Below are 22,905 nucleotides of genomic sequence, written 5' to 3'. Positions count from 1 at the left end.
GTTTCTCACTGTTAAAATGTCAACTTAAGCCTTGTTTGGTATGAGTTTTTCTATCAAAAAATCTTTACGTTTTTCGTGAAAATATTTCCCGATCACTTTTTTATCTCACATATATCAAATCCCTACGATACATTTTTTACGAAAAACTCCAAAAAATTGCATTACTAATGTTTCTTACAAAATTAAATTAATAAAAATTGGCTTTAACACAAGTTTTTGATTACTTTTTAGCCTGAAATCATTACGTGATTTACATGTAGTTATTTTTAATATAAAAAAAAGATCAGATCCCACTTTTGTAATGGTAAAAATGAATATAAATTAGGTCAGATTCCACTTTTTAGGAGAAAAATAAATATAATTTAGACCATATCCTACTTTTTTACGAATAAAAGTAAATATAGATCAGCTTATTTATTTAACTACAAATGAGATTTAACCATTTTAGCCCTTAACAAATGATTAAGTATGAGTTATATGACGAATTTGGGAGTGTGCAATTTCGAAAAATAATTGATTTACCGACCAATTTCGATTTCAATTCGGAATTTCGAAATCGAAGAAAACAAAAAGCGGAAAGAAAATCGAAATTTTTGTGTTTTGAATTCATGAATCGAAAACGGTAAATCAACTATCTATTTTGAATTCAAATTTGTATATATAATATAAATATACATATATGTAGTATAAAATATTGATATGATATAATAATACATCTAACTACTTATTATATTATATAATAATAGCGAGTCTAATTGAGTTAGTTGTATAGAACAAAAATTAGCATCTAATTTAGCAAACTATGTTATAAACTTATAAGTTCAATTCACTAATTTTGGTAAACTGCCGAATTCCGAAATGAAATCGAAATTTGTGAATTCAAAATTTAAAAATGTCGAAATTTCCAACTTCCAAATTTTTGAAAATTTCGAATTCATAGTTCCGATCTACCAAAATCGAATTCGATGCACACCCCTAGATGAATTTAAGATAAAACATGATAAAAAATTTAGATTGGAACCAAATTTCATCATGTACGTTTTGATGGATTTGCCTATATACTAAATAGTAAATTATTGCAATCAGTCGTATTCTTGTAGCGCAAGAATATTGGTGGAGAAGTACAATCATCTATATAGTAAATAGTAAATTATTGCAATCAGTCGTATGCTTGTAGCGCAAGAATATTAGTGGAGAAGTACAATTTTGCTAGTTGCTGCTTGCATTGATCAGCTTGGGAAACAAATCGCAAAAGCCAAAATGGGACAAAGAACGTGAAAATGTGCTGTGGCATTTTGTATATATATAATACTTTCAGCACCTTCTCCTACATCTTCGGTCTCCCAAGCATATAACCTTTCCAGTGGTGTAGCTCACTTAGCCGGAGGACAGGAGGCAGGTGAAGTCGGTACATAACGCTTCTATACTGTTGCAGTATGGCCAGAAAACCTGTTAAGTTCTGCGTGGTATGCGTTCTCCTTTCGCGTTTTAATTCTAATTACCGCATCACAGAATTAGGGTTTATACCTTCTTAATTTGATTGGGTCTAATTGGGTAAGTTTAGGTGGATGCTTTCACGGACCAGGTGTTCAAGGGGAACCCGGCGGCAGTGTGTTTGTTAGAGGACGAGAAAGACGACGAATGGATGCAGTCTGTTGCCACCGAATTTAATGTCTCGGAAACTTGTTACCTCACTCGGATTGTCGACTCTGACTCACAGTCCACAACTCCCAGATTTAAACTTCGTTGGTTCACTCCAGTAACTGAGGTCAGTCCTCCCCTGTTCTGTTGTCCTTTGAGATGGAAGTTTCAAGGTTTGAGTCTTGGATATTGATATTTGAAAATTTTCCTTCATGTTAATACCAAAAGAATCCCTTCAGCCCTTCAGCCCAAACCTTAGATCCTAAAATAAAAGAAGTTGGCGCTTTGATATTGAAGTTAAGTATTCAAATTAGGCAATTACTACCGGCGACTGCATGAAGTCAAGTTTTCCACATTGTAGTATGACATATCTGATATCCATCGAGTACTGGTCATTTTCTGTATCTGTATTTGCAGGTTAAACTCTGTGGACATGCAACGTTAGCAGCTTCATATTTTCTCTTCAGTTATGGTCTGGTGAATTCTGATAAGATAGAATTCCTGACGCTATCAGGAATTTTAACAGCCAAGAAAGTGCCAGATTCCAAAACCTCAAATTCAATCGACCATCAAAATGGCGATGTCCAAGAGGAATACTTTGTTGAATTAGATTTTCCTGTAGTCCCAATTGCTGTACATAATTCTGCGAAGATCTCGGAAATCTCTAAGAGCTTGAATGGTGCTTCAGTGGTCGAGATCCATGAGACAACTACTGAAGAGGATCTCCTTGTAAGTTTCCTCTCTTTTTGAGAGACCATTATGTGCTTTTATCTTTCGCAAACATGTTGAAAAAATTTAAACATGCTGCTAAACATGATGTAACCACTAAAGATATTATGCTCAAGTAAAATAGAGCGAGAACTTTGGTTAATCAACTATTTCCCAAGAGCAATCTTGAGAAAGTACATGCTAATGACAATGGTGGTCATGTTTTGGTAGGTTGTTCTCCCATCAGGAAAGGCAGTTGTAGAAGCAGAACCACTTTTTGATGAGATCAAAAGATGTCCAGGCGGAGGGATAATTATAACAGGACCTGCACCCCCTGAATCTGGATTTGACTTCTACAGTCGCTTCTTCTGCCCAAAATATGGGATCAATGAGGTTATTTGTTTCAACCTTGTGAAATATTCTTGTAGATGAATTAATCACATGATTCCATATGCCTGATTAACCAAAAAAGGAAAAAATCCAATTTATGGACTTTTAAATGGTGGGGATCCTGTCAGATGACTTGCTTTCCAAATTTCAGGATCCTGTATGTGGGAGTGCACACTGTGCCTTGGCACCGTACTGGAGCAAAAAGCTTGGGAAATGCGATTTTGTTGCATATCAGGTTTTCTCTCGCTCTGTTTCTCTGTTTTTCCCTTTTTCTTCACATTGAACATGAACACATGAATATATGTACGTTTCCACCAATTTCACTTCCTGGTGAACTTTCAGAAAATTATTTGGACAGTAAGAAATAGAAGAGGTAGAAATCAAGGATTTTATCCCGTTACTTATTAAGAACCGATCTCCTGACTCAGGCATCACCAAGAAGTGGTGTGCTCCATTTGCATGTGGACGAGAAGAATCAAAGAGTGCTTCTGCGAGGGAAAGCAGTTGTTGTAACAGAGGGCTCTATTTTGGTCTGAATTTGATGTGCCCCCGTGAAAGTTTACATTTGCTTGGAGCTGAAAAACATCTTGGCAAACTTTAATTGATCATTTGTGTCGCTTCTTTTGTACCACAAACCATCTACCGAATAATCTGCTTAATTTGTATGCCTTTGTATTTGTGAGGATATATTTTATTTACCTGCATTTTCATACCCTGTGCAGTCACTCACTCATTGATGATCCAACTTCGTTTCCTGGCTGGAATTGATTAGGAAAAAGGAAGAAACTTGGTAACTTAACAGTGCTATCATAGCGCAACTATATGTTTACGAAGTCTTCTTTATTAGGCTGATCTGATGGGAGAGTTTGATTGAAAGTAAAACAACCTTATATACTTCCTCGAGCACTCCAGTTAAGAACTGATTCTATAATGGCGAGTAATTATGAGCAAAGCAAAACAAGTCTTGTTCTTTTTCTTTTTTTTTTTTAATTATAGGATTATTCATTAACGGAGGAACGCTGACCGAGCAGCAAAGGAGGAAATACACGTACATTATTGTTAAAACAGCAGATTATTATATATATTTAGAAAAAAAAGAAAAGAAAGGGGCGCTTCATCATGAATGAATTATTGGAGTCATTTGTTGGTGATGAAATTGAAGTTGGAGCAAGTTGTGCTCCGGAACAGAACGGAAGAGCTGAAACCGAGCCTGTTGGAAACCAGGTCAAACTGGAGCAGATTGTCTTCAATCTGATGTCCTCCAATCACGATTGAGGTCCTGGGGTTTGGCCCGCCATCCACGAAACCCAGGCACAAGCCATTCACACCGTTGACTTTGACGCTGACCATCGAATTCGGGCCAAAGATCCTCCAAAACACATCATCACTCTGCAGCACGAGATCAATGGTGGGAACAGCCGGTCCCACGCGCGTGCTGGCTATCTTGTCCGCTTCGTAGCACAAACTGAATGGCTTCACCGGCGTTATTGAGGAGAGGTTGAGAGCGGCTGATTCCTGCTCAAACGCGGCCGTGAAGGCCTTGAAAATGGAGGTTTGCAGCAGGGTGTATGGCGTGGAAGTCGTAACCTTGGTCCCGCCGAATCCATTCTCTTGATTGATGGCAAGGAGGGTCTTATTTAAAGGCACGGCATTGCCGTTGACCTTGATGGAAGTCACCCCAATGAAATACTCATCCGATGGGCGGTTAGGGTAAGTGATTACGGTGCCGCCGTAGGGGTTTAAGAGGAGGGGAGTGTAAATCAGCGATTTTGAAAGGTCAATTCCGGGCAAGAAGTAATATGGCCCGGCGGAGTTGAAGAAAGCCGCGCCGTTTGCGGAGGGCGTACTGGGCAAGCAAATCGCGAATATCAATGGAGAAGAGAAGGCTCGGCTGAGCTGAGCCGGCAGGGAGAAATTGAACCTGCCTAAAGCCGCCAATCCGGTGACTCCTCTAGCCAAGCCCCTCAGCAACTTGGTTGTACCGCAAGAAAACACGAAATCCGAATCCAGGCCCAGTTTGCCCGGGTTTCGGCCGTCAGTGGCGGGCAAGGCAAGCGAGTCGAGCAGTATATCTCCTATGGCAACCTGCCGAGTCACGGAATTCTCAGGGAAGAATTCGCAGGAGTCGTTGAAGCACGAGGGACCGGGTCGTTTGAAACAGTTGCCATAAATGCCTGTGTCGAGCTCAAGGCAGAGGGAGGCGTTGTAGAGGAGGTGGCGGTAAGTGGAGGACTTGTAGCGACGAGTGCAGTCAACCCAGGTGAGGGAGGCTCCCAAGTCGAGGTGCAAATTGGTGTGTTGAAGAGGGGTCTTGAGGTAAGCTGAGACAGAGTATAAGTTGGTGGAGGTGTCCTTTTTGATGGGTGTGAGGAGGGGTTGGTCTGCTTGGGCGGGGTGGAGAGATGAGGAGATGAAGATTAATATCAATGAGGAGGAGAGGAGGATGGAAAAGGAGAGGGGCTTCGAAGCTGGAGCTTGCATGGCTTTCAACTTCAAATCAATAATAATATGCATGCCACTGCCACCCATGCATTGCAGCGAAATCCATTTATAGCAGTGTAAAGAAGATGGTGGAGGACAAATAATGCGAGCTAGCTTCTACTACTACTGGTACTTTCACTCATGTTCTGAAGTCGGAATATGATATTGAGTTGGGAATTGGTTTTATCTGAGGATTGAGTTATGTGGGGTTGGATTGCCAGTACGAAATTTCTGAATATTGATATTTTAAGGTTTTCAATTTCAGTGGCATCCACCCGGGAAGAGTGAAAAACAAGCAAAACGCGGATTCACGCTCCGCAAATCTGCAAATGAGGTTTTTTTTTTGGAAATCTTTAAAAAAAAAAAAAAAAAAAAAAAAAAAAGGGTAAGGTGTTAGTAATCACATGTCATTACACTGTGTGTGGATTAACTATGAATATGGAGAGGTGAAATCTATTGCTGGTAGGGACGTGTTCGAGCCAAATCGAGTGCGAGCTCGAGCTCGATCGAGTCGGAGAATCTCAATTTAAGCTCGAGCTCGATTGAGTCCTTAAAAGCTCGAGACTCGACTTGATAAGGCTCGACCTTGAGTCAAGCCTTATCGAGTCGAGTAAACTGATCAATCGAGCTTTTGATCAATCTTGTAAATTCAATATAAATTATATTCATAATGATCATTTTATAATTATAATACATATATATTATTTAAATTATACTACTCGACGAGTAGCTCGTCGAGTCACGAGCTGCAAAAATTCGAACTCGAACTCGACTTGAATGTATACTCGAGTAACTCGAAACTCGGCTTAAATTCGATTTGACCGAGTTCAAACCAAGTCATTGACCGAGCTATTCACAAGCTACTCGCGAGCAGCTCGGCTCGCATGAATCCCTAATTGCTGGTATGGATATGACAACAATGAGTTCAAAAAGTAATCTATAAAAAAAATTTGATGATAAGACCCTCAGTGTTTTTTCAGTATAAACTTTAGCATAATATATTTATATGGAATATGTGCTTACCAAGTTTGAAAGGAACAAAGAATACAGTCCACGACTCCACGCAAGTTTTTGTTGGACGTGAGATCGGAAACATTAACCGCTGAAGTTCAGCAAAAGAGAACAATTTTATATTATTTCTTCTTCGTCCGCAAGATGAATTGCTAAACGCTTTCCTTCCTCCACTTGAGGCCCCAGTTTGAATCAACAAAATATTGTCAAGAAAAATCTGAGGAAAGTACTCATGTATTTACCCTAGAGTAGTTGGCCACTAGACACTTGAGTGTAGCCAAAAAAATCAACATTCAATCCAGGATTTCCTTAAATTTTGTCAGCGGATGCGTAGGTATCCGTTTAGACCGGTGACGGTTCAATCCCCTCTAATTCCCTCTCTGACCCCCTTGAGTCCTCCTCTCCCTACCCCTCCCCTTAGTGTAGAATAAAGTAAGAATAGATGTAGTATAGAATCTAACATATCTGATAAAAAAAAATTACCTAGTTTTCGCTTGTAGTGCAAAGTTAAAGGAGTTAACAACAAAGAAGAGTTTCATAATGTCCTACTTATCCCATTCATTTATTTCTCACCGGAGCCACACCCATTTCCTTTTTCATTTATTCCTCCTTCCCAACTCCGAAGACGACATCACATAATCCTGTCTGTCTCTGTCTTTTTCTCATCATATCATACAAGGGGGAATAGTCAGCCACCACACACAACAGCATCGCCAAAGATGAACGGAAAGCAAAGAACACATTCCAGACCCCACTCCCAACCAATTCAAAGCAACAATGAATATACAAAGACTACAGTCATGGGATCATCGACCATTAGCCCAAACCATATATATATACACGTAAAGAAGAAGAAAGCTCTGAAAGAACAACAGCCAAGAACCTCACGGCAGCGTCATATATCATCCAGGAATGGGCAATCCAATTGCTAATTTGTTAGTTGGAGATGTTAAAGACAAGAAGTCCAAATCTAAACACAAACGAGCCACATCGGGTAAGCAGTATAATTTCTTTTCATGCTCTCTTGCATATAAACTACTATATTGAGATTATACAGATTATAAATAAATTAAGGCGCGGCAGAAAGCTAAATTATTCTCAAAGTTCCAAAATTTTTAGCTGGGTACCAATAGTAACATTTACCCTGTTACGGAGTCAGATCCAGCAAAAGACCAAAAAGACTAAAGAAATTAAATTGGATTACAACATGAATACCAGCCTTAGGTCGGGCACCTGTCAAAGATAATTGGATGGCACACGTACAAACAAATGGATGGCAAGGGGATTGGAGATCATTCAAAGACAAGGCAGACATGACAGGCCCAGCCAACTTCAATACAACGGATTAAATATGCATCTGGTGTAGCAACACGTACGCGCCACTTTCTTTACGAGTTACATAACCTGCTGGAGATGTTGCAATAACAGACCATGACTTAGCGAACGGAGAAAGTTTTCCAGCTTGAACAAGTCGCTCAGCAGAAGACATTCCCAAAAAATTCTCAATTACAGTATCAAATGATATTCCTCTCGAACTTTTCCCATTACCTCAATAGATCTTTTAGTTGCAATTTTCAAAGGGAGCTAACAACATCCTCTCAAAGGAGTCACGTAATGTGCAAAATTTCCACATCCTCAAGCTATTCACGTCGAAAACACATGAATGGCTTGAACTATTTGTGTTTTGCACAAGGTAGAGAATATGCCTGAAACTGCACTAGAATAAGTGCAAGCTTGGCAATTGCCATTATAAAGAAACTGGCTGTAACAGCTGAAGTCCCAAGAATTTCCCCCCCACTTTCATTGTTAGTCTAAGATCCAGCCTTTAAAAGCGGTTGCTGTTACGGGACTTTGAAATAAGTCACTCACTTTTATTTAAAAGTCACAGTGACAGGGACTTAAGCCCGCTCTAAAGATATTTGTATGTTAAACTTAAGCTGCTGCTGCTCTAGCCTGGCCTACCAACGAAGGCAAATGGCCTTCCTTTTGCACAAATTTGGCTTGCTAACAATACATATGCTGAAACTGCAAGATTTCTGGCAACAAGGGTAATAAATTGCTTTAACCTGTGCAGAAACATCCAATATAAATCAAGCAAAAAACATAAAATTGTAATTTGGCTCAAACAAAGGACATAATTGTTTACCTAGTATAATTTGAGATGCGAAGAAGGAAAAAAAAGGAAGAAGAAGTTAGACTAAATCAAAAGCAGCCAGAGTTTTCAAGCCATCTGGTAAACTGCACAGGAAGGAGTTTAACACGACGACAGTCCTATCAACCAGAAAATGAATTCAAACAATCTCAGGGTCCAGCAAAGAATACTCAATACATGCACCTTCACCAAATAAATAAGAGCGTAAGCACTCAGACTTCCTCGAATCAATTACTTTCTTGTCATGGCTTAATTGCTTTTTATTATCAATTTTCATTCGTCTCAAGTTCTTTCTGAACAGCATATACTTATACAACAGGATGTAAGAGTAACATATTCTCCAAGCAAAACCTACCATTCATATGTCACTTGACGTTCACACAAAGCACAAGAAACAAATTTGTAGTCAAGTGTCCCCTCACCAAGCAGGGGCAACTGATAAAGACGACAAAGAGGCTCCAAAATTATCGATCAGGACAAGACCAAGTTGCAATATATGGTTCAATTATTGGGAAATGTTAATGGGAATAAGATGAACTACTGCAATTTTCTTTTCTTAAGTTTCATGCCTTTTTTTTTCTTTTCAGTGGGAACTGAAATCGCTAATCTAGCACAAGAAAACAAACATAATGCACTATAATCACATGCTTTGGAATGTGTTAACGGATTGAAATCATAATTTGAAAAAAAAATCATAAATGAGTGTCATTAAACACAACCAGCAGTAGTGGAAGTTATGGTGATTTTGAAAAAAAGAAATCACAACGAGTGTCATCTAACACAATATGGAGACATGGAAGTTTGGTACAAGCCAATCCAGCAACCATGAGAGGTTAAGTTCGTTCAAAATGAAATCTAGACTGCACCAGAGCACATTCTGAACAAATTTCAGTGAAAATATCAAATTTTCCCCTCAAACTGCGATGCCAGATTATTTTGATGACTGAACAGAATGGAATTCATTTATATGAACAAACCAAGTTTTCTGACATCAAAAAATGTTACATTCAGCTCACTGTCCTAGTCTCAGCAAGCAAGCTTTAGTCATCAATAACATATACCAAATACTTCCAAACTTAAGGCTGTGTTTGGTTCTTTATCAGATAAGGAAATGAATCAGAAAATGGAAACTGATTCTCATTCAAAACTAAGCTACGTTTCTTTGCCATAAAAATCAACTTCCGATTATGATATAGAACAAAACACAGCCTTAACCTAATTTTAATAAACAAACATACACATACTGTAAATCAAGAAAACCAAAATCTTAACTGAATAATATGCAACATAGCGTAACCTTATGGAAATAGCAGACTTTCATTTTAAGGATCAAAGGATCCTGAGATAAGCATAACATACAAAAAAAAAAAAAAAAAAATAGCCAACCTTTTTTTTGGTGGGGGGAGGGGGGAGGGGGGAGGGGGGAGGGGGGGGGTTTTAAATAAATTACTGTACAAGAACAAGCTGTCCTGGTCCTCCAATAGCACCGGTTTCGGCTTCACCAACATCCTCGTCGCCGCTTCCTTTGGGCACCGTGACCACCAGCTCACCGTCTACATAAGCCGCGGTAGCCATCTCCGGCCGAGTTGCGGCGGGGAGCCGGAACCTCCAGAAGTCAAGCTCTAACTCATCCAGAAACAACCCACTACCAACGACGTCGTTTTCGCGAATCAGAATCTTAGTAACTCCGGGATAGATCTCGAGGGTATGGGCCCTGACATCATCGCCGACATCATCCGTAGGAACTACGAACTTGAGGTAATCGGCGGTCTCCTCAACAGAAACATCGGCGTCGGAGTGAAACGGCAGCTCAAGAACCTTGGCAAAGATGTGAGGCAGCCTCCGAAGCTTCTTCTGCCTGCAAGCTAAAGCGTTAGCTTGAGAGAGAGACGACGCGATGTCGTATCGCAGAGTCATGTTCCGCTTCCTCGGCACGGGATGAACTTTCATGGTCTCGCAAGAAGTGAAGAAACAAATAAGAGATAAGTTTCTTGGCTAATAAAAGAAGACTGAACTCAAGATTTCGCTAAATAATTAATCTGAGAATTGGGGAATTCCAATATCTGCTTTCAATAGCAGCCCCGTAGCAGACACTACTATTTATAAACAGCTTGTGGATCTTATGTGAGAGAAATCGAAAGTTAAAAGAAGAGAAAAGCAGCAAGGGAGTCTGCAAGGACAGTGGTATTGGGGAGGAAGAGGAAGATGGAAGAATTGCTAAGAAATTATTATCGGAGAAGATACGGTTTTTGTTTTGTCGTCAGGTACTTTGAAGAAAGAGGATTAACTGATACTTATCCCGATAGTTATCCAGCGATTAGGTACAATCGTCGCTAGCTTCTAGTATTTCTTAATGATGTGGTTTTTGTTTTTTTTTTAAAAAAATTCAACCTTAAAACAAAAAAACTCCTTTTGGATTGATATTTTTTCAAAAATAAATTTTTTAAATACAATATTACAATAATACATAATAACTCAAAAAAATATTTTATTCATATAATATATTAAAATTTTTAAAAAAACTTAGAGTAAAATTTTTTCATATACACTGTTACAGTAAAATTTTTCAAAAACATCTTAAAAAACAGCTAATCCAAACGAATGGCAACAAAATTTTCTGCAAGGGTTGTCATCTTTTTTCTTTTTCTTGTTTGCCGCTCTCCGGTGTGACAATATATTATACTACAAGTTAGTATATCATGCAAATCTTGAGTTTTGCGCAATTTACGAGCAATCAATTGTGGATGGGATGAACTGATACCCTGTATAGATTTAATTTAAAATTGCAATGAGGTTGATTATTGCACACAATTTTCATCAAAAGCAACAACATGTCTTGTATATATGCGGGTGCACAATGAGCATTTATCAAAATGTAATTCAGGTGTTAGATTTTAAAAAAGGCAGAATTAATCATTAGGGAAAGTGCATAAATGTAATAAATAGTAATAATTATTAGTATATATATATATAAGTGTCAAGTCGGGTGAAATTTAAATGTATTAACTAGACCCATCAGAAAAATCCATTATCTTAATATTTACGTTTATTATGCTATTGTTTATATTTATTATGTAAGAGTCTGCCAAATAGGTCTCCATTGGTTAACATATTAAAAAATGTATAAATATAAGAGAGAATAATAATTATTAGCGTGTATTCATATAATAAATTGCGTGTGCTTTAAGTATATCAACAAATGTCTAATACATAAATTCACACCCTTTTTTTTTTGTCTTATATTTATGAGTTCAACTAAACAATTTTAAACAACTCTATGATGATAAAATTCGGGAACATTCCTCAGATGATAAATTCCGTAAGCATTCCTCTCTTCACCTTCTCTCTTTTTTAAAAAGAGAGTCATACAAGCAGTGTTGGCTGTCGACGCGTGTTTCGTCGCATGTGAGTGGTGCCGTCGCATTATTCCCAAACGCTGTCGACCGTGGATGCCGCAAAACGCAAAGTATTTGACCGGTCATCAAATACACTAATATGTGTCAACTACCATTGACTTGTTATAATAGATTAATTATGTGTAAATGATTTATTAGGTTAATTATGTGTAATAGAGGCAATAGTTATGCCAAAGTTCCTCCCATGTGCGGCACAAGTCGCGTGTTCTCTTCAATTGGAAGAAGATTTTTTTTTTTTTTTTTTTACTTTAACTTGTAAGAAATGATTGAAAATCACCATATATCTAAATACATAAAAATATGAGAATCACTAAAATTAAAATAGATATATATATGTATATATATTGCAGGATTTTCCATTTATATATATCGCACATACATTGCCATTTTTGACTGTTAAAAACGTATAAATATAAGAAAGGAAATTTCGATACTAAACGGCAAATGATTTTAGCAAAAAAAAAATAAAAAAAAAATAAAAATGCCCATCTCTAAGGATTTGCATGTTTGTGTGCATTGTTAAGAGTGTAATATCGTAATTTTTAATTTTTTTTTTTAGGTTGACTCTCGAACATGGAATGATTATATCAAGAAAGTAACTGCTCAAAAAATTTACACAAAGAGAAGGAAATTGCATGGAACTTTCCGGATATTTGCGTTTGTATTACGTGAGGTTGGTCCTACCAGCGCTTAGGCAATTCAGTCCCGGCAAACATCCACTCTCTCTTGCATCCAAAATGCTGCAGCTTCCTCTTCCCCCACGCCCCCTCCCTCAACCACAAAAAAAAAAAAAAAAGAGCAGATGCAAATGATGGAGATAACTAGTAAAAAATATTTGTCTATAAAAGTTAATTAAAATCTTGAATGAGATGTGCTCATTACAAATTAACTTAGCGTTGCTGCTGCAAAACGCTAAATGACATTTATTAACCGTCCCTAAACATGACTCAAAAATAAAATATCCTCTTGCTCGAGTTTTACTTAATTGCCGTCAATCTTTAGTTTCACTGACCTTTTTTATTTTTCTTTTTAAATTTATAGTATGGGTAGTAACTAAAAAGTTGAAAAAGCAACCAATGTAACAGAATGACAACAGCAATTAAAATGACAAGTCGATGGCCAAGCAACCATTGTAGCGTGCTATCGTGCGTCACTTCAGGAGTAGGAGCCGTGAGACTAGCAGTAGTATATTATCCTTATTAGAGATTTAAGCATGCTATGGTGACTGCAACAGGCGTCACTCATTAGCCGTTAAAGTCTCTCCTTTTTAAGAGAAGAATACATACAAGTTGTCACCCGTCAAATAAAAATAATAATAAAAAAAAAACGAACTATAAGGTTGTTGTGCCTCAAACGAATCTAGAGCCGCTCGAGAGCAGTTCGAATCAAAATTCGACCCGGTCAAAAATCAAATTCGAACTCAAGTACGAGCTCAAAATATGAAGTTCGTTAGTTCGCGAGATCGTGTGTATATATATATATATTTTTTAAAATTTTTTATTTTAATAATAAAATTACGTATATATTCCTCAATTTTAATTATTTATTAAGAAAAATAATATTTTATTCATTTTTAATATTTTATTCATTTTTTTAAAAAAATAATTATTTTTATTTTTTTGAGTTCGAACTTTAGATTGGCAGCTCGAGTTCGAGTTTGAACTTAATAAAATTAAGTTAAGACTCAACTCGATTAAACTATAGTTCGATTCGACTCGACTCGTTTGCAGTCCTTCGTGCACATGATTTTTTGTTTTTTTTTAGCATTACACTGTAGTATGTTGCAGTGCTTTCACGTTTACCAAAGTTATTTGCGTTGTTAATTAGGAATGCAGATAGAAACACCCGGGGGTGGAAGTGGAGAGGGAGGCCCAAGAAACCAGTTAGCAAAAGGGCCTTTGTTTTCGACAGCAGACAGAAGAATCTGAACCTTCAGGTCCAAGACTTGTTACAACTTCCGGCACAATGAGTGTTGAACTTACCAATGAGTGTTGAAAAACTTACCAATGAGTGTTGAACTTGGCCCGTCTTCAATGGTCACCCTAACCTAAAGCGGACCATTATTTGGCGAGTAGTATCTTCTTGGCCTGCATCGACAACATTTTATAGATATAGAATTTGATTTTCTGGTCAGTCCATGTCTTTGAATTTTGAACCGCTCCCTTCTCAAACTCAATAATCATTCATTTGAGACTGAAGTAGTGAATGAGCATGCATGCGTATGTTGCTTGTGTCTGGATCAAGTTAATTTAATATGGGCCTCTAACTTCCCTAACTCTACAAGTCCATTCGACGAGATACTCGACAAATTGATGATCTTGAATTTTGGAATCAAATATATGACGGTCGATTTGTCTGTTTAAAATGGCATTTTTCAGACCAAGGGATAATTATGTAAAATAAACATTATCGATATTTGATAGCAACCAACGCATCAATATTCTAAACCAAAAAAAATAAAGGGTTGCTAGACGAATTTGCTAAATCCGGTCTCATGTTGGAAGCCCGGAGAACATATATAGACTACAGCATATATCGAGAAACCCGTCCTATGATACTGTTGGATGCTTTGGGCACCTAAAGAACAATTGAGAGTAATTATGGCACATTATTCGTTTGTTCTATAGGGTGCCATTTATTTTGAAGAGTGCCTTACTGATTTTTTTTTTTTTTTTTTTTAGGACAAGTGGGATATCCATTGTTTATCGAGACTATTAGAGTTGATGCATCAATTGCCTCTTATATTTTTATTGGGTTGTTGCTGCAACCACATCTTAAAGCGAGAACGTGTTTGGATTATAAATTATTTGAGATAATTTTATGAAAAAAGTACTGAAAATGTATTGTTTGATATGATGTACATGAAATAAAAAGGTGATTGAAAAATGTATTGATGATGCAAGTAAATCAGTATGTGTGTGAATAAGGTGTAAATAAAGTAAAATAGAAGGCAATCCAAATGCACCACTTGACATTCAAGTCGGTAGGTGACAGGTGTCACGATTCGTGTTCAAGGGCTGATATAAGTAATTTTTTGATCAAAATTCATTGGCCAAAAATAATTAACCCAAATAACAAGTAACCCATGAGTCAATGTCTTTTAAACCATTCTTTTTCTTTGACTTCTTCCGATGTGGGACGAATGCTACAACAGGACAATATTTTTGCATAACTTATTGCTCCAAGATGCGTAAAATTTAGCAAATGTACATTATTGGCGTCTTTAGTTGCTAAGCAGTATTGACAATTATTTTGACAGTAGTGTTAGATCATCAATTAGCCAGAGCCCGCTTTAATTTATCTGAATTTAATTGACAAAATAATCGAAAATGAGGGCAACGGAGGAAGTGGAATATTACAAGGTCGACAACAGACTTTGGAACGACATAGATCGTTGAAGTCCCTACCCTCGAGGCACACGGCACTTGTGTTTATAAACTCGAACTGTCGTCGGTTCAACTGATTGGACCAAAAATTGATGAACAGTTCGATCGAGGTTTACCTTTAAAACCCCTCCAAAAAATAGTCAAAATCGATCGAAAATGGGGTTCGACCGAAAACCTGATAAAACCGACCAGGCACTCGGTCAATACATATGGAGGTTAGGACTAGAGTTAAATGAGGAAGCCAATAATTTTAATAGTTCATCAATCCCTTACTAAAGAAATCAAGATTATTAGCGGTTTTGCCGTCCGCACCCCGGCATGACCCAAATAGAATTAAAAGCAATTTGTGGAGCTTTTTTGGCATATGCATCAGTCGGCTGTGTACAGCTAAATTTGCAGCAATCGTCCCTTCTATAGAACCAAAAAAAACGAATATTTATTACTTACATGTTTTACAATTCTTCTTCAAAATTCGTTATGTACTTTTTTAAAAATAAAAATTCGAAAAAATTTGGCCTTGTTTGGATTGTCGGTTTCCGTCGAAAAATTATGTCATTTTCCGTGATCACATTTCCCTATTACCTTTTTCCCTCACATACATCAAATCGCTACAGTAATTTTTCCATGAAAAATCACGAAAAATGCAATCCAAACACAACCTTTGGTTTTCCAAAGACGGCCTAAATCAAAATAGAAAGCCATCCAAATGCAAGAAAGCACTGGAGCTGGAATTTTTGTTGTTGAAGAGTCAAAATGGACTTGTTCAACCAATCGCCGGCTTAGATCAAAGGGTAGCTGCTCCGATGAAATGGTCCGAATATGCAAAATGGATACCTACAAGAGAGTGCGTTAAGCTACGACAGTGCTTAAAAAACACATTGGCCTCGCAGCAAATAGCCAGTTGTATTCTTGGATTGAAGTGTAGCATAGTTATGCGTTTATGTATATATATATATATTTTTTTTTTTTTTGAAAAAAGAAAATATGATTATGATGCTTGGTCATACTAGTATTTGTTTGTCCTTCCTCTTTTACAAAATTTGGAAAACAGGAAGCTTGCAGTACGCCTTGGAGAAATCCTTAATCCTCTTTTTATTCAATGTAGCCTGTAGTACGCTTTGAAGAAATCCTTATTCCTAATTTATTCAATGAGCATATATATTGACCCTTATTATGGTAACAGCAAAGCATTTAATAGTATCCATAAAAGCAATTCCCCAATTTCTCAAACTTTTCATGAGTACAACATTGCATTTGGTAGCAGTCGTTTAGGCCACCAGCTTTAGATATCACAAGTAGTAATAAACTCGAAACTTTCTACTAGAATAATGACTGTACAAGATAACAATAAGGTGACAAAATTTTATTTAAGGGGGAAAAAACACAAATTCATGACCAAAGGTTTGAGTTTTTTTCTTTCTTTTTTTTTTTTATTTTCTTTTTAACGGGTCCGTTCTCCGCTCATTGCGGCCTTGTTTGGATTGCTTGTTTCTGTCGGAAAATATTGTTTGGATTGCTTCATATTTCCCCAATTTTATTTGCTTACATCATCTTTACAATTTCCAATACACCTTTTTATCTTCCCAATATCTTTTTATCTCACATACATCACATCACAAAAAGTGCTACAGTAAAAATATTCCAAATAATTCCAAATAACTTACAATCCAAACAGACCATCGTTTTCCGTGATCACATTTCCCTATCACCTTTTTCCCTCACATATATCAAATCGCTACAGTAATTTTTCCATGAAAAATGACGAAAAATGCAATCCAAACACAACCTAACCGAATCCAATTTTGGTTGGTTAAAATATTCTAGAGCAAATTATCTGTATAACCACCAAATTTTTGAAATCATCGAGTTTTGAATATTGAAAATCTAATTTTGATCATTAAATTATTTAAATTTTCGATGTCAGGTAATTTCGTTGGATTTAATTGTTAAACATAATAGATTTGAGTTCCTACACAATTCAGAGGACAAAAAAGGTATAATTAAGGATTAAATCTGACGAATTGATTTGAAATTTAAATTTTAAATAATTTAATGATTAAAACTAGACTTCTAATTGGTCAGTAACCAATGCTACAATTCCAAAAGTTTAACGGTCATCCAAATAATTTACTCAATATTCTACCATAGTTCGAGTGTTAAAATGACCAGTAAGGCAGGTAAAAGGAGAATATTACTACTAAATCTAAATGAAGGCTTCCCAAGGCTCTTCCAGGGCAAAATGGTCATTGAATCAGGTAAATAAAACGTGGGGGTCAGCACTCAACAGTAGTGTCAAGTGTGAGGGGTATTCCGGTCAAATCGGGAAGATAAAAATCCACTACCCTGCCCTGAGGGAATCTGAACTGAGAGTGGGTGCTGTCGAAGTGCGTGAGAGTTCACATTTAAATACAACTCAGAGGGTCATTTCACGTCCGGTGACTGCTATTATTCAAAAAATGCTCAGAAGCTGAACTTTCAATGGCGTCGTCTTCGTCTTGCTGATTTATACTTACTTACTACTGCATCTCACAGTCCACGCGGCTTGCATATATCTACACACACACTTACACATATATGTATATATAGACAACCAAACCAAAACCCAACCAAAAACCGAAAAAAAAAAGAGAAAAAAAGCTACGAAAATCACATTTGTTAACTTATCCTTTTCACCCTCCCGATCTCGCTGATCAATTTCTATCAACTCACCAGGTAGTCTTCTTCAACTTTTCTGATTGTCACTTAATTAGCTTTTTTTTTTTTGGTTCCCATTTCTTTCTTTTCTATGAACTGATTTGTTGATTTTTATTTTACTTTTGTTTTTGTTTTCTTTGGGGATATCTGTAGATCTGAAGCAAGTGAAGAAAAAGAATTTGTGTTTTTTGATAAAGCAAAATTATTAGAGCAAATACATGTTCTATGTATGGCTTGGAAATCAGGAGATTGATGTTGATCTACTCAGATTCTGGTGGTTATGGCGGAGATCTAAAAGCTTCTGTTAGTGTTTCTTGTCGTTGGATGCCTTGAAATTTGTTCCTTTAATCAGTGTTTGGTTAGTTGACGGATCTCTTTTAAGTTTATTTTTGTAGTTCTGGTAGTAGTGGAGCAGTAATCTTTTGATTAGGATAAACCCTAGTTGGTAGAGTCACTGGCCATGGAGACTCTAGTTGTTGTGGCCCAGCATCGGAATCAGTATTATAGTAGAAGTAAGGGTCATGGACCCGAGCCATTTGGGTCGTTTGATTCGCCGCCGTCTAAGGATTTTAGGGGGATTAATTGCCGGACTTTTCAATCTGGTTCCGGCTTACTACCTACCCCAATTAAATCTTTCTCCTCTCCTGTTCCCAAACGGGTCTTTTCCCCTTCATTTTCCCCCAAAACACCTTCTGCCCTTCTTCATTCACGATCCGAAGAACCAAAGAAGTCCAAAAAGTTGGCCAAATCTAGTAGCGCCATTCCCATCCCGATGAAACTGAAGGTTGATGTCGATTATAGCAGGTTGGCTTCTTCCTTCAGTGGTGAGTTTAATTTCTCTGAACGCTGGGCTGGGCCTGCTTATTCCAACTCCCCACCTCCTAGTTCTCTCCCCATTCCCAAGTTTTCTCTCCGTCCAAAAAGGACTGTTTCGCTTGACTTGCCCTCTTCTTCGGCCTCTGACATTGACTTTCGCCCTATTGCCAAGTCTGCCCCTGCTTCCCCTACCAGGGAACGTAGCCCTTCCCCGGATGATTTGTTTCATGATGGTGTTAGCCTAAGTGTTGACTCAGCGACGAAGACCCTTCGTCGCATCCTCAATCTTGATCTTACTGACGACTGAATGGAGACTTGGAGCTCGTGCAGCTCCTGTGAATAAGGAAGTTGATTTTCTTTGATAGCTGGGTTAGTGGTAGATTCTAGGATGTATATATGGTGAATAAATGAGTCCTCTGCTTGACTTGATAGTTATGGTTGATTAGTAGCTTTATGTGGTGTCAGTGGTGCAAGAGACTTGGTGGCTGGTTGGTTGACTATTTCCAAGTATATCAAGATGATAATAGTTGAGATGCGGTTGAGTAGTGTGGGGGTGCTAGGAGACGGATGAAGGTTGGTTCAATATGTAATGACAGCAGAAGGTGGAATGCTGTGAATGACGAAGCAGATGTGGAAAGGGTTGTTGGTGCTTGCGTGCTGTCTTGTAATGAAGCGGACAGACTGCTCAACTCTCTCTTTGGATCAAAATAGACTAAAATCCTTTCTTCACAGGGTTGCTCATTCTCATTGGACTGTTTTCAGATAGAACAGTTCGTGCTTTTGTTACATTTTGTGTATACAGTAGAGTCCTAACCTGATCTGGCTCACTAGTTGATAGGATTGTATTAATCACTATTCTTGCCTCTCGTTCAGAACCCATCATCCTATATAGTGCATCCAGTTTCGATTTCTTTGGTAGCCTAGTCTATTTGCAGTCCTTTGACTTGTTAGGCTTTTTAGATCATTTTACACCTTAACTCTCTCAATGCTGCCTAATATGGCTGCTGCTTCTTTCTCTTCTCTTGATTCCCATCTCTCTTTTTGCTTTTTGTCAAATACTCCGGATCTAAGTCCTTGGCTTTGCTATGCAAAGTTGCAGTTACACCTTTCGCCATTTTTCTGGTTTTTAAAAAGGAAAAATGGGAAGGGGATGTAGTTTTAGTTTGATTTCGGCTTCTGCTATACTCCTTTTTCTGCTTAGAATCAATCCGTAACTCTCCTGCACAGGAAGCCGAGTAGTTATCAACCTTTGCAGGTGGGTTTGCACCTTTATTCTTGTTGTGTGAAGTGACATATTTGTGGATGGAGATGGTTGATCATACCTAGCCATTAAGAAGGTATTTATACTTTAACTGTATAGGTATTCTTTGTTGTTTTCAGTCAATTTTTTACTTCACTGTTGCTAATGGTTTTTTTCTTTTTTGAATCTTTATTTTGATAACAGTGCGCTGGTAAATGGAGCTATGGATGAGAAATGTTAAGCAAGCCAATTCCGAACTAAGCTCTCTTGCGCTGCACTTTTCTTTTTTAATCCTGGTTTCTTTTAGCAAAAAGGGTCCTTGTGGAAAATCGATGCTTTTTGTATTGGGCCTTGAGTCTGCAAGTTGCATGCTGTTTTCCTGTTGGCTTGTGTCTCTTTTGAACTTCGAATAATGCTGTACTAGATAGTTCGAGTAGTTTGTTTCCTGCATTGGTGTTTTAATTTGGATTCAAATGGTAATGCATCGTCTTACAATTGCTGTTTCTGGATTTTCCATTATGCACGGTAATAAAAACTTTTTATAGGAAATGTGGCACGTTCCTGGTTTGCTTGCGCTGGGAAATGTTTCATTTGTTTGGTTGGACTGCAATTTGGGAGTTTGAAGATTTTGTCAAAAGTGTGAAAACATTTCGTCTCCTCCTTGATTAGGAGCTTCAGGCTCGTTATGGGCGTATTCATGGAAAGGTGCTCGAGCTCTCTGTTTTTAGCTGGTTTCGCAAATGCTATAATTATGCACCGATGAAAAACTTCCCTAGTGCCGTGTGACCTGCAAATTGGCTTGTTAATTTATTCAAACTCACAAAATTTATAAAATAGAAATTTCATACATTTTTAATCATTGACAAACTACGATGATAGTCATTCAAATTTATATAAACAAAATTGTGAACTTTGGTTTACAGTCAAAATTTGAACATTGCCTTTTCTTTTCCAAAAACTGTAGATGTTGGTCATAGTTATTGAATTTAGTGCTGAGGTTTAAGCAGGGAAAAGTAGAGAGTTGTCTAAACTACATTTTTCAGCCTCTCCTAAGTGCTAAATTCTTGATAAACAAAAGAAAAGGCCAAGCGTGAATTTATTGAAACAACCCAAGATATGATATAAAAGGTTATAAACATCATATGTTTCTTTCATCTTACTTCGGACTCCAACCATAGGAATGATAGGATATGATATATTAAAAAAGGCGGAAAAATTACCCATTGGGATAATTTGGTCGAGTCTTAAGCTTGAAGTCCAAAATAGCTAATGCTAGTGAAAGCTTGAATTCCAAAAATTACCACAGGAACAGCTACTGCAATCTCCGAGGAGCAGTGGTGGTGGAGGAGCTACGATAGAAAGCAGTGGAGAAGAAATTGATGTCCGAAAATAAACTAGAAGAGGAGGGGTAGTTATGGTAGTGAAGTCCGGTGGAGGTGCACAAGCCTGTTGCTAGCAGCGGTGGTGGACTTGTAGAGGAGCTAGGGTTATGGCGGTAAGAGGGAAGAGCTGAAGAAGATGAAGAAAAGAGATCGTTTGGTACTTTGGTTTTGTTTCCTATTTTTCTAGATTTTTTTATATCTTATTTGCTTATTTAGTCGGTCAAATGGAAACAAAATTAGTGAAAGTCAAGACTTCAAGTTTTAAAATAAAAAAAATTTAGGCCAAAAAAAGAGAGAGGAAGACAAAAACTGGATTTAATACAATTAATCGGTTCACCGGACAGACCCGGGTTTTATCAAGTTTATTATTCCCCAACTTTTTAATTTGGATTGGACCAACTACTTGACCGGTTTCCTACTCGATCGGCTACTAGTCCAGTACGAATCTGAAAACATAGTCCAAAAGTTGGTTCTTGACACAGTTACTATAGACTTGACTTCACAACCAAAGGCCTTGTTTTTACTTGTAAAAGTGGATGTTGCTGCAGTATGTTTAGTAATCAAAGAAGAGGTATAGAAAGTAAAGCATATGGCAAAGAAAGCGGCACGTTGCAACCTGACATGTACGGATCAAGAAGGGTTATTTTTACAAAAGTAAGTGGTGACCTATAACCGGGATTTGGAAATGTTGCGTATTGCAGAAGTTAAAAATGTGTTGGGATGTCACGGAATTAACATAAACATAAAGGGGTTAAGAATAAAACATTTGTGAAGAAGCGTAAGCAGTACTAATTACTAAACAAAGCCATCCTGGGGCCACGGATTATGGGCATTACATCAACAAAATACTATCTATTTATGGGCATTTACCTCTGAATCATTATATTTATGTAAAATACATAAATATTTTGGATAGCACGGATATTCACACTATCTGTCCTTGTACTAAGTTTAATGGGCATTTTACTCTGAATCAGTACATTTTGGATACTACTTTGATTAGAATTTAGTTTAAAGACATTCACTGGAGTTTGGACGCATCCAGAGAGCACCGATCGATGTATGTTCAAGCGTAAATTGAAATAAATATGTAACTTAAATTTTTTAAAAATAAATTACTACTGCATATCCTAAATTTACTTTTTGGAGAGTAGGTTTAGTTCACACTATTTTTCATAGTATTTTAAAATATACAAGTACAACAAATTTTAAATTATACCTATAATCATGTATTATACGAGTATATTATGAGTACTTACTAACTAAGGTACTAAGTTTTAATCATTGATAAAACATCTTATCGTTATTTCAAATAAACTTCCTAATATTAGTTTGAGATAAGTTTTAAAGTAAAATAGTACATGCGTCCCATAAATCAATAAATCTTGATTATTAATCAAATTTGCCATGTTATCAGTAATAATTACTATTTATGTATAAAAACTTACTACTACTTGAATTAAACTTACTAAGGTATATTATGAGTGCTTACTAACTAAGGTACTAAGTTTTAATCATTAATAAAAACATCTTATCATTATTTCAAATAAACTTCCTAATACTACTTTGAGATAAGGTTTTAATGTAA

The 22,905-nt window shown here is 37.1% G+C and overlaps 4 protein-coding genes across 6 annotated transcripts; 2 read left to right on the top strand and 2 right to left on the bottom strand.

Moving 5' to 3' along the window:
- Positions 1–1,224: 1,224 nt before the first annotated feature.
- Positions 1,225–3,451, top strand: LOC113733349 (uncharacterized). Of its 2 annotated transcripts, none has more exons than XM_027259712.2 (6): positions 1,225–1,466; positions 1,565–1,768; positions 2,059–2,370; positions 2,581–2,742; positions 2,891–2,974; positions 3,168–3,451. In XM_027259712.2, the coding sequence occupies exons 1-6, from the start codon at positions 1,437–1,439 to the stop codon at positions 3,273–3,275; spliced, it is 900 nt and encodes a 299-aa protein (XP_027115513.2). In that variant the 5' UTR covers positions 1,225–1,436; the 3' UTR covers positions 3,276–3,451. The 2 variants fall into 2 exon arrangements, with proteins under 2 accessions (XP_027115513.2, XP_071920450.1); XM_072064349.1 differs by having other exon boundaries at positions 1,301–1,466; positions 3,082–3,451.
- A 341-nt stretch (positions 3,452–3,792) lies between these two features.
- LOC113733343 (probable aspartic proteinase GIP2) lies at positions 3,793–5,540 on the bottom strand. The gene has a single exon (XM_027259699.2). The coding sequence runs from the start codon at positions 5,266–5,268 to the stop codon at positions 3,877–3,879; it is 1,392 nt and encodes a 463-aa protein (XP_027115500.1). The 5' UTR covers positions 5,269–5,540; the 3' UTR covers positions 3,793–3,876.
- A 4,089-nt stretch (positions 5,541–9,629) lies between these two features.
- On the bottom strand, positions 9,630–10,689 carry LOC113716260 (uncharacterized). Its single transcript, XM_027240554.2, has one exon. It carries the CDS (start codon positions 10,331–10,333, stop codon positions 9,830–9,832), a length of 504 nt encoding a protein of 167 aa, XP_027096355.1. The 5' UTR covers positions 10,334–10,689; the 3' UTR covers positions 9,630–9,829.
- Positions 10,690–17,644: 6,955 nt separating this feature from the next.
- LOC113716253 (uncharacterized) lies at positions 17,645–20,438 on the top strand. 2 transcript variants are annotated; one of them, XR_011820904.1, is made up of 3 exons: positions 17,663–17,897; positions 18,033–20,032; positions 20,140–20,438. XR_011820904.1 is itself a non-coding variant. In XM_072064330.1 (2 exons), the coding sequence occupies exon 2, from the start codon at positions 18,340–18,342 to the stop codon at positions 19,000–19,002; it is 663 nt and encodes a 220-aa protein (XP_071920431.1). In that variant the 5' UTR covers positions 17,645–17,897; positions 18,033–18,339; the 3' UTR covers positions 19,003–19,403. The 2 variants fall into 2 exon arrangements, 1 of the variants encoding a protein (XP_071920431.1); XM_072064330.1 differs by lacking the exon at positions 20,140–20,438 and having other exon boundaries at positions 17,645–17,897; positions 18,033–19,403.
- Positions 20,439–22,905: the final 2,467 nt, after the last annotated feature.

This window comes from Coffea arabica, chromosome 1e, assembly GCF_036785885.1.
Source record: "Coffea arabica cultivar ET-39 chromosome 1e, Coffea Arabica ET-39 HiFi, whole genome shotgun sequence".
Classification (NCBI taxonomy): Eukaryota; Viridiplantae; Streptophyta; class Magnoliopsida; order Gentianales; family Rubiaceae; genus Coffea; species Coffea arabica.
This window is presented reverse-complemented; position numbering and strand designations above follow the sequence as displayed.

Bases quoted from the DNA above. Each gene is read 5' to 3' on its own strand.
- LOC113716260 (XM_027240554.2), bottom strand. From the start codon at position 10,333: ATGAAAGTTCATCCCGTGCCGAGGAAGCGGAACATGACTCTGCGATAC.
- LOC113733343 (XM_027259699.2), bottom strand. From the start codon at position 5,268: ATGGGTGGCAGTGGCATGCATATTATTATTGATTTGAAGTTGAAAGCC.
- LOC113716253 (XM_072064330.1), top strand. From the start codon at position 18,340: ATGGAGACTCTAGTTGTTGTGGCCCAGCATCGGAATCAGTATTATAGT.
- LOC113733349 (XM_027259712.2), top strand. From the start codon at position 1,437: ATGGCCAGAAAACCTGTTAAGTTCTGCGTG. The intron at 1,769-2,058 runs GTCAGTCCTCCC...CTGTATTTGCAG, and splicing joins GGTTCACTCCAGTAACTGAG to GTTAAACTCTGTGGACATGC. The intron at 2,371-2,580 runs GTAAGTTTCCTC...ATGTTTTGGTAG, and splicing joins CTACTGAAGAGGATCTCCTT to GTTGTTCTCCCATCAGGAAA.